At 42.3% G+C, this 13287-nt stretch overlaps 1 protein-coding gene across 3 annotated transcripts; it reads left to right on the top strand.

Annotated features, from left to right (window-relative positions):
• The first annotated feature begins 1712 nt into the window (after positions 1-1712).
• On the top strand, positions 1713-10708 carry bach1b (BTB and CNC homology 1, basic leucine zipper transcription factor 1 b). Of its 3 annotated transcripts, none has more exons than XM_036594276.1 (5): positions 1713-1812; positions 3796-4047; positions 5335-6513; positions 8580-8786; positions 9304-10708. In XM_036594276.1, the coding sequence occupies exons 2-5, from the start codon at positions 3808-3810 to the stop codon at positions 9766-9768; spliced, it is 2091 nt and encodes a 696-aa protein (XP_036450169.1). In that variant the 5' UTR covers positions 1713-1812; positions 3796-3807; the 3' UTR covers positions 9769-10708. The 3 variants fall into 3 exon arrangements, with proteins under 3 accessions (XP_036450169.1, XP_036450171.1, XP_036450170.1); XM_036594278.1 differs by lacking the exon at positions 1713-1812 and adding an exon at positions 1819-2373; XM_036594277.1 differs by lacking the exon at positions 1713-1812 and adding an exon at positions 2398-2531.
• The last annotated feature ends 2579 nt before the right edge of the window (positions 10709-13287 follow it).

Raw genomic sequence — 13287 nt, 5'->3', positions numbered from 1 at the left:
GGTTCCTGAGGTTTCTGTTTCTTTTCATGTATTGCTAGTATTGAAAAAAATGGGAATTTGGTGTATTTTCATTTATACTGCTCAACTTCTGTTTTCTCATTATTTGTTTGCCATTTAAGAGATCACTGTCAAACTGCAGTGTCAATATCAGCTCATGGTAAATAAATATGGCGCCTGTGCTGAACACATTCTCAGTAAGCAATTAGCAATTCAGGCAAGATGAGAACAGACTTGAATACCTTCTACTTAATTGAATTAATAATAAGGAACTTAAGTTTCAAAATGAGATCAGCACATTTTAGGATTGTGTAAGAGCTCGTAACGCAATGTCTCATGCTCACACATCCCTCACAGTTTCATTAGGCCACTGCAGACAACACAAAGAGGCCTGTGCTGTAGCCGCTCAGGCAAAGCTGTGCTCTGATTTGTCGGTAAAATTTACCTTAACAGGGACAAAAGTGTTCTGTAGTTCAACCACAACTGCCGGCATGTGGCCTGTCCTGTGGTCATTTGACTCACAGTCAGGTGATATTTTGGCACACAGTGTTTACGTCTTGCAGAAGCGGGCTTGCCATAGGAGATACTTACATCAGACCCTGGCTGTACACCAGCTACTTCAGCACCGACTGGCTCATTCTACAGAAACGTCCACTTTTTTTATCTGCCCATAGGAGTCGCTGGTGTTACTGGTGGTCACTGGTGTTAAACATAAGAAAGGTAACACCAGTGACATTTTTAATGAAAAATGAAACCACATGTTGTCAGTCATGGAATATCCACTAAAATATGTAATTTAACCCATTTGTATTCTATTTTTTTTTTTCACAGTTACCTCAGAATAAAGTCGGTCACACCAGTGACTTCAGCTAAAAGTCTTCATATGAAATCATGAGCTAAATGAGAAAATCTCTGCTAACTGAAAGACACAGTGGACTCACCATGTGCTTTTCTTCATAGATCCTCAGAAAACAGGTAAAAGGAAGTCAAGTGATGTCATCAGTGTGACTTTTATTTCAAAATAAGAGAGTTTTTGTTATGCGGTAACGCCAGTGACACGACTCCTGGGGACCACAACTTTTATTGTATATTTTATAATATTTATTTGGCATTTGTTTTCTTTGTCATTCAAATCATATATTTGATAGTCATATATAGATTATTGCAGTTAAAAGCACTTCTGTGGTGCTTGGAATTCTATATGATTGATTTAAAAACCAATATTGCTAAATTGATGCCTCAAGAAGGTGTAATTGTTAAAATAACAGTTTTATTTTGAAATATAAATGCACTGTAACCCTGACCTGTTTTAAGTGTAATATGAAGTTATCTGTAAACTCTAAGGACACAAAAATGGACGTTTCTATAGAACGACCCCACTGTACCCTCTCAAACCAGTTTCACAGCAGGTTCTTCAGAGGGTTCGAGCACAGATGTGTTTTCTTCACTCCATAATGTTTCACAACCACGCAGAAAACGCGTCAGAAAACGCGTAATAAAGTCTATTTTTACGCAAACAGCCTCAAAGCGAACTGGTCAGAGCTGCTGAAGTTCACATGCCCACAAAAACTACACGGTTCAACGGCTGCAAATCAAACAGGCCGGAAAACCCGTCACTGAGATCGACAGGCGCGTCGACCAATCGGAGCAGTGACCGTGCTTGAGGGGGCGGGACCACAACAGTTTTGGCTTCGGGTCACATGATGGAAACACAAGCGCCTCCTTGTTTCTGACACGGCTCAGAGCTTTAAAGGCTACGTGTGGAAATACGGCAATAAACGCGACATTTGGAGGTTTAGTCGAGTGATATGATCGGTGAGTACTGACGTTTGTCTGTGATTCGTACGTTTTCCGGCGAACGCTGAGTTCTGCGCACGGAAACGGATAAAGAAAAAGGAGGAATAAGCCGCCTAACATATGCTATCAAAGTTTTCGGAGAGATTGTCTCCCTTCGGTTTAGACCCAGTAAACACTGTCAAATCTCGTCTTGACCGAGCACGACTGGCTTCAGGGCTCAGCCGGGTACATCGAGTCTTTATTATAGCCGAGAGAAAACGATCTGACGTCTGAGCCTGAATTTCCCTGACAGTTTCACAGTTTATATGTAAGCAGCGTTCGGGACGGAAATTTAGATTTTGACACTAAAACGGGTGGTCTTTCTTTGTTTGTTTGTTTTTTTCAAACTCCACGCGTTTTGGGGAAGTAAGTTAGTGTGTGTCTAACAGAGGAGAAGCCAAGCGAGCCGCTCCTCCCACGGACCGAGTGTTAATGTGTGAGTGTGTGTAGAAGTTCCTTGGAAAGAGCTGCTGGTTGGACGTGTGGGGGAAAAGGGGAGGACGGGAAAAGTGCTTGCTCATCCTTTATCAGCAGAAGCCCGTGAGTCAGCAGAGCGCGCGCTTGCGACACACTCACACACACTCAAACACACACACTCACACACTCACACACACACACACACACACACACACTCGCCTTTGCAATGACTTGGCTGGGTTGAGTTCTCTGTACACGGCGGAGATAAGCGGTTCTCACGGGTAAGGGACGCGCATGTTTCACCCCTTTAACTTCTTTTGAAATCTTTTTAATAGTATTGCGTGGTGAACGAACCCTGTTCTAGATAGCATTGTGTATCCGGCTGTATCATGCTTTAAAACAGTTAAAAATGGTTAACATAACAGTTAAAAAGTGAGCAAAGTGTGTTTCAGAGAAGATTTATAATATATACACTCCTTAAAAAGATGGTTCTTCAAGGGTTCTAAGGAAGACAGTGGTTCTGTATAGAACCATGAACACCCTTCATGATTAAATGGTTGTTTGCATGGTGAAATGGTTCTTCAGATTGAGGGAGAATGGGTTGAATGGGTTCTATATAGCACCAAAAAGGGTTCTTGACATCGTAACATGAGCAGAATGCTTTTTGGTGCTGTATAGAACCACATACAACACATTCTCGGTCAGTCCGAAGAAATGTTTCTCCTTAAGCATGCACATGGTTCTTTGAGTGTTCATGGTTCTATATAGAACCATCGTGTTTACTGATGATTATTTACCATGATTACTCATTAATTTGGATCATGCATTTATTAAACTTTTAAAATCTTGTCTTTTTAACGAATTTTTAATATAATTCAACTGAAAATACAGAAAAATTAAGGAAAGGGGTGCACTGGATTTGTAAAACATGGCAAAACGACAACATACCTGTGAAACGGAGTGCGGCGTATTCATCTTTCTTGTTTTCATAATCGTTGGAAGCCAAAATTGTATGTGTTTAGTTAGTTGTGTTGTTGGAAGAAAACCTCGTATCTCCAAAATGGTAACTTTACAGGAGAAGGAAAAAACATACTTTACTTTTAATGTAAGTCAATGGAACCAGACGTCTTTCCAAGTCATTTTGGGCCGTTTCTTTTGGTCCATTCTTCATGGAATTTACACACAATATAAAGACCGACAGCTATTTTCAAATTATGTCAAAAACTGAAAAAGGACAAAAATGGAGATACAAGGTTTTCTTCCAACAGCAGCGCATTATGAGCATGTGTGTACATACGATAATGACAAAATACACTTTTCCTTTGGCTGATTTTTATATGTGTTATGATTCACATCATAGACATGTCAAAGTTCTCCCATCAGCGTCTGTACCGTGTTGTAAATCCTGTCAGTGGGACAGTGGGGATAATCATCTACCATAAACATATATTGCCTTTGGTTGTGTTTTAAATGCCACCTGTCTGAGGTCACAGTTCAGTCCAGAACTCTCACAGTGTTTTCATGTTACCTCTGTCGCTCTGGTAGATGTAGTTCAGCATGTCGCTGGAGAGCTGCAGGACCTCAGTGTTCACATTCCAGTCCTCGGTGCACAGTTCGCATGTTCTCCGCTGTCTGGACGAGCAGCGGCAGAAGGACCTCCTGTGCGATGTGACGGTGGTGGTGGAGAGCCAGAGCTTCCGGGCTCATCGCTCCGTTCTTGCATCCTGCAGTGACTACTTCAGCGCCCGTATGTCCAGCCACACGGGCCAGGGGCTCGTCATCAACCTGCCAGAGGAGGTAAGGGCAGGCCCGGGGGCTCAGTCAAGGGTTCCGAAACACATTCTGCTGTGTTCTTCACCCATACGTTCTTGATACTAGGTGGGGATTGCTTTGTAACACATTCAGACGTGTTTTGGATGCAACTGCCTTACGGATAAATAGGCCTGCATGATGTAGACGAAAGAATGCATTGCAGTTTTGGATGCAACTATATATATATATATATATTTATATATGTGTGTGTGTGTGTATATATATATATATATAAACATATACGTATGTGTATATATATATATATATACACACACCCACACACATTTTTTTGGTCATGTGAGTGCCTTGATTCATCAAAGTTGTTACAGAAATGTACAGCTCATTCTTCAGCAATATCAGAATTTCAAAACCAAGATTGCATCACGATTACTATGCATCGGCGATTATTGTGCAATATATTGTGCATCCCTAATTGTAAGGCCCAATCCCATTTCACCTCTCGCCCCTGCCACTTAGCCCTTAGCCCTCCGTTTTGTGCGTTCACGTCCAGGGATAGGGTGTCCCGATTCTTGTTGAGATAGAGGGGTAGGGTGTTAGAGCTACATGACCCTCCAAACGGAGGCTTTTCAGAGACTCCAAACAGAGTTATGAGAAAAAAAGAAAAACCAGCAAGACGGCTGAACAAGAGACCAAAGAAACCCACAAATGTGAGAATTTTCTCTGTTAAAAATTACGATAACCACTGTATTATCTTAGTTTAATGTCGTTTCAGTGTATTATGGTCTTTTTCTTCATAACAAGCATAAATATCGCTAGTAGTATGTTAATATCTTGGTAGCTAGCTAGCTAACTTTCCCATCCAGCAGTACAGAAACACAAGAATGTAACTGCTGCTCCATTTAAGGTGGAACAGGAAGATTCGAACAAGAAGCTGGCGAATATCTGACTTCAGCTTCATATCACTGAAGAATTTGGGGTGGGTGATAATAAATAATTGCCCCCCTCTTTGAAGGCATATGATGCCCTTAATGTAACTAAAGCCCAGCAGTGAGGAGCTGAACTTTACCCTCCTCTGCTGTCACTGCAGACTGGCAGGGTCGCCTGCAGAGCAGCGCTGGTAGCTGTTAATGAAGTAATGCTCTTTTTATTTGAGGGTCTCATTTCATAGGGAAGATTTTAACCACTACAACTTGTAACTCAGTTCCAAGGGGCAAATTGACACTCAGAAACAGGAGGTAGGGATAAAAATAAGAGGTGGGATTGGGCCTATGTGTCCTTTTCACTCACTGAAAAGTGTCTTGTTTTTCCAAGGTAACTGCAGAAGGATTTGAGCCTTTGCTGCAGTTTGCATACACTTCCAAACTGCTCTTCACCAAAGAGAATGTACTGGAGATCCGTAACTGTGCCACCGTTTTGGGCTTCAAGAACCTGGATAAGGCCTGCTTTGACTTCCTCCTGCCTAAGTTCTTTGACAGCAGCAAAAGTTCGTCAAAAGGACCCAGGAAGCAGTGCTGTAAGACCAAATGCTGGAGATCAAAGGCTGAATCAAGCGTGAAGGATGATGATGATGATGATGATGATGATGATGCTCAAGAAACATCTTTGGTGCCCCCGTGTGCCGCGCTGGAGAAAAAGGAGCTGTCCAGCCCAGCTAAACCTGGTGAAAATGCCGAATCTCAGATGGAAACACATGTAGAGACGGAAACGCAGTCCAGACCGGATTATTCCCTCTTGTGCCCAAAGTACCGCAAGTTTCAGCTGGCTTGTGGAAAGGGCCCGTCCTTCATGGACACCTGTGGCCCCGAGGCTGAAAACACCAGCAGTGCCTGCCTTCTAAACTGCCTGCCTTGCTCCAGCTCTGGAGACTGCAAGTCCGTGGTTACTGGCAAAGACCCTCCAGGAGACAACGTGGAGGATGCTGTGACACCTTTTTGCTGCCCGCTTGCTAAGCAAGCACCAACCGAGACACCTCTGAGTCTTTGCCCCGGCCAGGCATCAGTGCAGTTCTGCAGGGAGGCTGCAGAGGCCAGCTGCCCAGCAACTGCCCCAGCAACTGCAGGGGAAGGAGGAGAGAGTCTTGCTGCAAGACTTAAGGGTAAAGAAGCCATAACCTCAGACTACTGCACAGGACCAGCCTGTCCAAGCCCATGCAGCACACTCAGAGCAGACCAAAGGAGCACTGTGGAGATCGAGGTGGCAAACCAGCTCTCTTCCTGGCCTGACGTTTTCAGTCCCAAAGCCTCATCTGCCCCAGACACAACAAGGAGAACCTCAGAGATGCACTGGCTCAGACAGCTGGAGCTCGGGCCCAGACCGGTGGACTGCCCCTTTCTCAGGGACCTGGACGCAGTGGACGCTCAGGTACGAGGCAGCGAGAGGCTACCCTGTTCAGCTGAGAGCCCTTACATCTCCATGCACTCAGGAGAAGACTCGGACAGCTTCGATACAGAGGGCGACAGCGAGTCCTACACTAATGAACGGGCGAGTGAGGTGAGCATCGGCTGATTAGTTCCATTGACTTCGTAAAGCGAAATAGTCTGATTTACAGTTTTCCTCTTTACCCAGATGTCGTCAATCAGCCAAGACATGTTTGGTTTTCCAAGTTTATTTCTTTAGTTTTTCACTGGAGCTACAAGGTTAATATAGCTAACGACATGGAAGCTTATGAACACCACTTGTGCAAACTGTCTACATCATCACATATATGCCTCAAACCAGGCCAGGTTATTAAGTAATCTGTATGCAATAATGTTATCTATAAAAATACAGATATTATATAGCTAGTAACAGTAGTAACCAGTTTGAGGCCTGAATTTTGTCTGTACATTTATCAGTTTTATAGAGGGGGAATATTTGTGGTGAGGAGAGAATAGTGTAGATTTTAAAGATTGCTTTAAAGACACTCAAGTGCACAGTAATTAAATACTGGCAGGTTGTCAGTATTAAACAATAGCAGTATTACCTGTCCAATGCAACATGTCTGCCAGACAGGAAAACAGGAAAAGCTGGAAGAGCTGCCAAACGTCTCTTCTGTTTATTTCATCTGAAACTTTTAAATGAGCTCAATGAAGATAATCAGTGAACTTTTAAGTTATTCCTTTACATCAAACGACTCTAAACGTTACAGTACTAATTTACATTGTACCATTCAGAATTTAAACACTGAAATTTTGAGATTTGAAGATTTTGTTAACATATTTTACAGGTATCTACTGCTCACGATTTGACCAAACAAACGTTCACCTTAACCTCTGAAACTTAGGTAGGAGGTTCTCTGTGAAAAAATCTTTTCCTTGTTTGTTCGTGCTCTCGTAAACTAAACTGCCTACTTCGAAGTAAATGTGTTCGTTGGAATTTGGCAGCTTGTTTAGGGCCGTAAAAATGTTGGCAGTGTGCTTATGTTGTACTCTTGATGATGCTTCAACACCCTGTGGCAAAGGGAAAAGTCCACATGGTCACACAGTCATTGCCTCATATCAGGCAGACACAGGACACTATAATTATAAACCAGTTTCAGTATTAACCACCTGAGACTAGAACATTGGATGAGGAACAGTTCAGAGTGTCTTTTGTTTCCGTACTTTTTGCCTCTTATGAAGTTGGACGTGCCCTATTTGTGAGAAAGAGAAAGACTTGAACAAGCATCTGCAGATGAAAGATCTTATTACACAGTTATTACTGACATATTATTATGATCCTAAAGTGTTATTACCCAACTGGATTGTTCATTCACACACAAAGAAGGTATGTCTGGCTATGTTTACACAGCAGGTAAAAGTGGCCCAAATCCGATCTTTTTCCTCATGTGTGACACAGATGTGTGTCTGTCTGTCAGTGTGAACAGCAAAAACACACTGAATCTGACATTTTCAATTCTGAGACGCTTTCATATGTGGTACTGAAATCCAATACGTATCCAATCAGCCAGATCAGAATTCTTGCGACTTTTACGTCAGTCCAGCTCAACATTCATCATAATTTCACGCTGCTGAGACCTCATAAACATTTGGGCTGATATTTCTGTACAAACATTAGAAGAGACTCATCCAAAACCCTCTGTGTTTGAGGAGATTTTGAAAGAAGTGTCCGAACGTGGCTGCAGGAGAACGAGGCTGCAGCGTCAAATAAACAGTTAAAAGTCTGAAAGCAAAGTTTAAAGAATCCGAGGACATAAACCAAAGTAGTGACCGCGCCCTTTTGACACTGACCTCGAACACATTCTGGGCGATGAGCTCATTTGACAGTCAGTGAAGCTTCATGATGGCTCCTGTGATGCTGGTGAAGATGAAGCTGATTCTCCGGGAGTGACTGCTGTTTGTTGGCAGTCGTGATTGTTTACCTCTGGATGAGCCGCGTGAAGCAACATGAAGCATTGTTCTTTTGCGCATGCGGGTCAGTTTAGGAGCTGATCTGCTCAGACTGATCCGATTTGGTGAGAAAATCAGATTTGAGCCACTTTTACCTGCTGTGTGAACGTAGCCTTAGTGTTGTTTTAACAAACTCAGCACGGTAACACAGATGTAGCTTGACTGACGGCAGGCACTTCTCTCCTGCAGATGCAGCTGCCGTTTTCTGTGGATCGCATTGCGTCTCTGAGCCGCAATGACTTCCAGCAGATGCTGAAGACGCACTCCCTGACACGCGAGCAGCTCGATTTTGTGCACGATGTCCGGCGCCGCAGCAAGAACCGCATCGCCGCTCGCCGCTGCCGTAAGAGGAAGCTGGATTGCATTCATAACCTGGAGTGCGAGATCGAAAGACTGGTGGGTAGTCAGGATGTGGTGCTCTCGGATTGTTCTATAAGCAAAGAAGTTACTTCTGGTGGTTTAGTTGTACAGCTGCTTAGTACACACTTAAAATACACTAACCTTGTGTATTTTACTGAACCAGTTTAAATAAAATCACTTTAAAATGCAAAGTAAAATCACGTAATATTGAAGAAGTATGAAGCCTTACGCTCTAAACTGGTATGGTTTGGGGTTTTTTTTCCACTCGACACAATGATCTCCAATGCAAGTGCCTGTTAGCTGATGTAATCACAGTAGCGGCAGTTTGAAACGATGGATTGATGCTTTAGAGGTTAGCTGTCACCCTCCCAGTATAATAGCATTGTGTGATAAGAGGAGTTGGGTACAACTGGCTGTGACTAGACTGTGGTTTAGGTAAAACTGGGCAAAGAAATGGCTTGATTTTTGAGGTAAGATAGGGACAAGTTTAGTTATTTTGCCCCACTGACTTTCCACAAACGTCCACAAAAGTGAGAATGTGCATGTTTTGCAGCGGAGCGAGAAGGAGAAGCTAACAGCTGAGAAGCAGCAGCTGGACCAGCTGAAGCTGAAGACATGGCAGAGCTACTCTGGTCTGTACGAGAGACTGTGCACTGAGGCCAACCTCCGGCCGGAGCAGGTACAGGTGTTTGCCAAGTACACCTCACTGGCAGACTGCCCATTCACAGCCCACCTGTCCACCAAAGCATGTATCTACCACTGTGCTGAGTCTGAACTCCAGCCCCTGGCTGCAGGTCTGGCCATCGATGCTGTTGGCTGTGAGCCCAGGCCTTCCACCAGCTCCACTCTGGAACCCCCTGCCGGTGGAGCCAAAGGCAAAACCCAGAGCCCCTCAGGTCTGCTTGTAGGTCAACCTGACCCCCATCCTATTGACTCTCCGCACACAGAGGAGAGCACGATGACCTCAGTCACGCACATCTGCTCAGACCAAATCAGCAAACTTGAAACAGACGAATAAAAGGTGCTTCCTGTTTTTTTTTTAATATGATCTGTAAATCAAGAACTTTGTTTAAAATGAGGACCGTGGAAAATGGAAAATGTGCTTAAAAAATCGATTTTTTTCACTGTATGAAGCTTTGAGACTAACTGTCAACCTTAAAATGTATGAGCTCACTTTTATTCCTTGTCTTTAAGGTTGTATATTGATCCTTTTATGTGTGTGCAGTCATGTAGTTTTACGCTCATTTATAAGTCAGTCTGATTTTGTCAGTGTTATATGAACTATTCACTGAACAGAAGGATCGTTTTTATAGTTTAAGGCAGGTTTCTCCCAATTACACTCCCGATGACCCGTTTCTGACCCACTTTTAGATAGCCCCCATCAATTCTTCCCCAGTTCATCACAAGAGAGACTGACAGAGGAATCTCTACAGAGAGGCAAGCAACACTCAGGAAGTTCAAAAAAAAGCATGCTGGAAAATAATTTTGTAGTTAATTTATAACATACAACGTTAATGTACAACATATGAAGGAGCTTTAGGGTAAGTTTGGACTACATGTATTGCTTCACGTAGTCATGGCATAAACACATTCATCAAAATTTAAGGTAACTGGCCCATACCGGGAGAGATGTGTTTTTATTATTTTGTAGACAAATGGTTATCTTGTTGTTCCTAAACATATGGAATATGATTACTTGCATAACTAATGGTTTAATTATTTTCTTGCCTCAGTGCGGCTTTTTTGCATGGCCCCAAATTAGTTAATTTTTCTTACAAGGCACCCGGGCAAAATGATTAAATTGTTTGTTTAATATTGCTAATTCACACTTGCTCTGGATTTATTCCTTTCATGAAGTACAGCATTCATTTCTAATACATGCAATGAATCATAAAGTGTACCGAGGGATTCCACATTAAAGGGCTATTGAATATTTACACAGATCAGGCATAACATTATGACCGCCTCCTTGTTTCTACGCTCATTGTCCATTTTATCAGCTCCACTTACTATATAGGTGCACTTTGTAGTTCTACAGTTACAGACTGTAGTCCATCTGTTTCTCTGATACTTTGTTAGCTCCCTTTTACCCTGTTCTTCAGTGGTCAGGACCCCCATGGACCCTCACAGAGCAGGTACTATTTGGGTGGTGGATCATTCTCAGCACCGATGTGGTGGTGGTGGTGTGTTAGTGTGTGTTGCGCTTGTCTGAGTGGATTAGACACAGCAGTGCTCACTGCTGGACTGAGAATAGTCCACCAACCAAAAATAACCAGCCAACAGCGTCCTGTGGGCAGCGACCTGTGACCACTGATGAAGGACTAGAAGATGACCAACACAAACTGTGCAGCAGCAGATGAGCTATCGTCTCTGACTTTACATCTACAAGGTGGACTGACAAGGTAGGAGTGTCTAATAGAGTGGACAGTGAGTGGACACAGTGCTTAAAAACTCCAGCAGCACTGCTGTGTCTGATCCACTCAGACCAGCACAACACACACTAACACACCACCACCACGTCAGTGTTACTGCAGTGCTGAGAATGATCCACCACCCAAATAGTACCTGCTCTGTGAGGGTCCATGGGGGTCCTGACCACTGAACAACAGGGTAGAGAAACAGATGGACTACAGTCTGTAACTGTAGAACTACAAAGTGCACCTATATAGTAAGTGGAGCTGATAAAATGGACAATGAGCATAGGTGTAGGTGTTATGAGCTCTGTTCCACCAGCAGATGGCAGTATTTGGCTATAATAGTCTGTCTTTAGGTGTTGCTCCTGCGACCTCCCTATCCCTAAAGGCTCAGAGGATGCTTGGCTCCAGTTTAGTATAATAGTATGAAACTCTTTTGAATAAATGCAGCACCTGATACTGATTATAAGACCATATGTGAACATAAGCCTGTCTGATTAACTGATTAAGCCCTGATCTCTGTGTTCACTCGCACTTGTTGTTGTTTTCATATTTACACAGAAATCAGACTTTTTAGAGCTGCTTTGATCGAAAGGATGGACATCAGAGAGAGCAATTCCAGTCACTGTATCTACCATGCATTGATAGAATGGTGTATACATTGTGGTATGTCATTAATACTTTAATTCTCAGATTAAATTAAAACAGCAGGAGACATGAATACATAAAAATAGACACCATAATAGATTATATTCTAAGTTTCAGCATTGCGCTTACGTATAACTGACATCTGTATGTCTCTCACAGATGGAGAAGTCTTAAAGTCTCCTTAACATGAGCTTAAAGACTGAAGAGTTCTAGCGTACAGAGAAATATCACGTCAGCTGCTTGACTAATTTGAGCTCAGTGAGAGGACGTATCTGTGAGCGGCCTCTAATCCTTCCTCTCCTTTCCCTGCATTTATATGTAAACAACGGATATTATATCCAGTGCCAAGGTAGCTGAAAAGGAATATGAAGCTGCTCTCTCTCTCTCTTTGATAAGACAAAAACAATTGTGACTAAAAGAAACAGCCGGTAAGCTTTTGTGCTTAAAAAGATGTTTCATCAAGGGTTCTTTAGTAAAGAAAATGGGTCTTTATAGAACCATGAACATTCAAAGAACATTTTGCATGATTAAAGCGTTCTTCAGATTGATGGAGAATGTGTCGTAGATGGTTCTATATAGAACCTTTTTGAAAAGGGTTCTATATAGCACACCAAAGCGTTCTTCCATAATAATAATAATAATAATATTTTTTATTTATATAGTACTTTTCATGCCGGTGGCAGCTCAAAATGCTTTACAGACAGGTGATAAAGCTTAACAGCAATAGAAGAAATTATAAGTATTCATTTAGAATCATAAGAAAATGACACAGATCAGATTAAAAGATAAAAACCACGAGATGTAGAGTTTTAATTAAATGCTGAGTTGAAGAGATACGTTTTTAGATGCTTCTTAAAAGTGAGCTCTGAGCTTGACTGTCTAATAAAAGGTGAACTGAGCTCCACAGTTTAGAAGCTGAATAACTGAACGAGTCTCTCTGTTTTCTGTATTTTACAGAAGGTGTTCAGAAGGTCAGTATCTGCAGATCTAAGATCATAAACAGACACTCTGTGATGTAGGTGGTGCTTTAAGGTCATTTAGAGCCTTTAAAACTAGTAGCAGAACTTTAAAGTCTATCCTAAACGATACAGACAGTGCAGCTCTTTTAAAACAGGACTGATCTGATCTCTCTGTGTTGTTTTTGTTAGGATGCTGATGCATTTTGTACGATTTGTAAAGGGTGTATTGTTTTCTTAGGAAGTCCAGTAAGAGGATCATTACAGTGATCAACTCTCCTGTAATAAATGCATGAACAAGTTTGTCTGCGTTGCTCTGAGACGGAAAAGGCCGACAGCCTTAGCCTGAGAGCTACTTTAGTGACTGTGTTTACATGTGGGATAAAACAGAGCTCAGAGTCTAAGATATAGTCTATAGTTAAAAGCTTGACATTGTAACAATAGAAGAACCTTTTTTAAAAAGATTCTATATAGAACCGTACAGCACATTCTCCATCAAACTGAAGAACCCTTTAATCA

The sequence above is a fragment of the Colossoma macropomum genome, unplaced genomic scaffold (genome assembly GCF_904425465.1).
Source record: "Colossoma macropomum unplaced genomic scaffold, Colossoma_macropomum, whole genome shotgun sequence".
NCBI lineage: Eukaryota > Metazoa > Chordata > Actinopteri > Characiformes > Serrasalmidae > Colossoma > Colossoma macropomum.
This window is presented reverse-complemented; position numbering and strand designations above follow the sequence as displayed.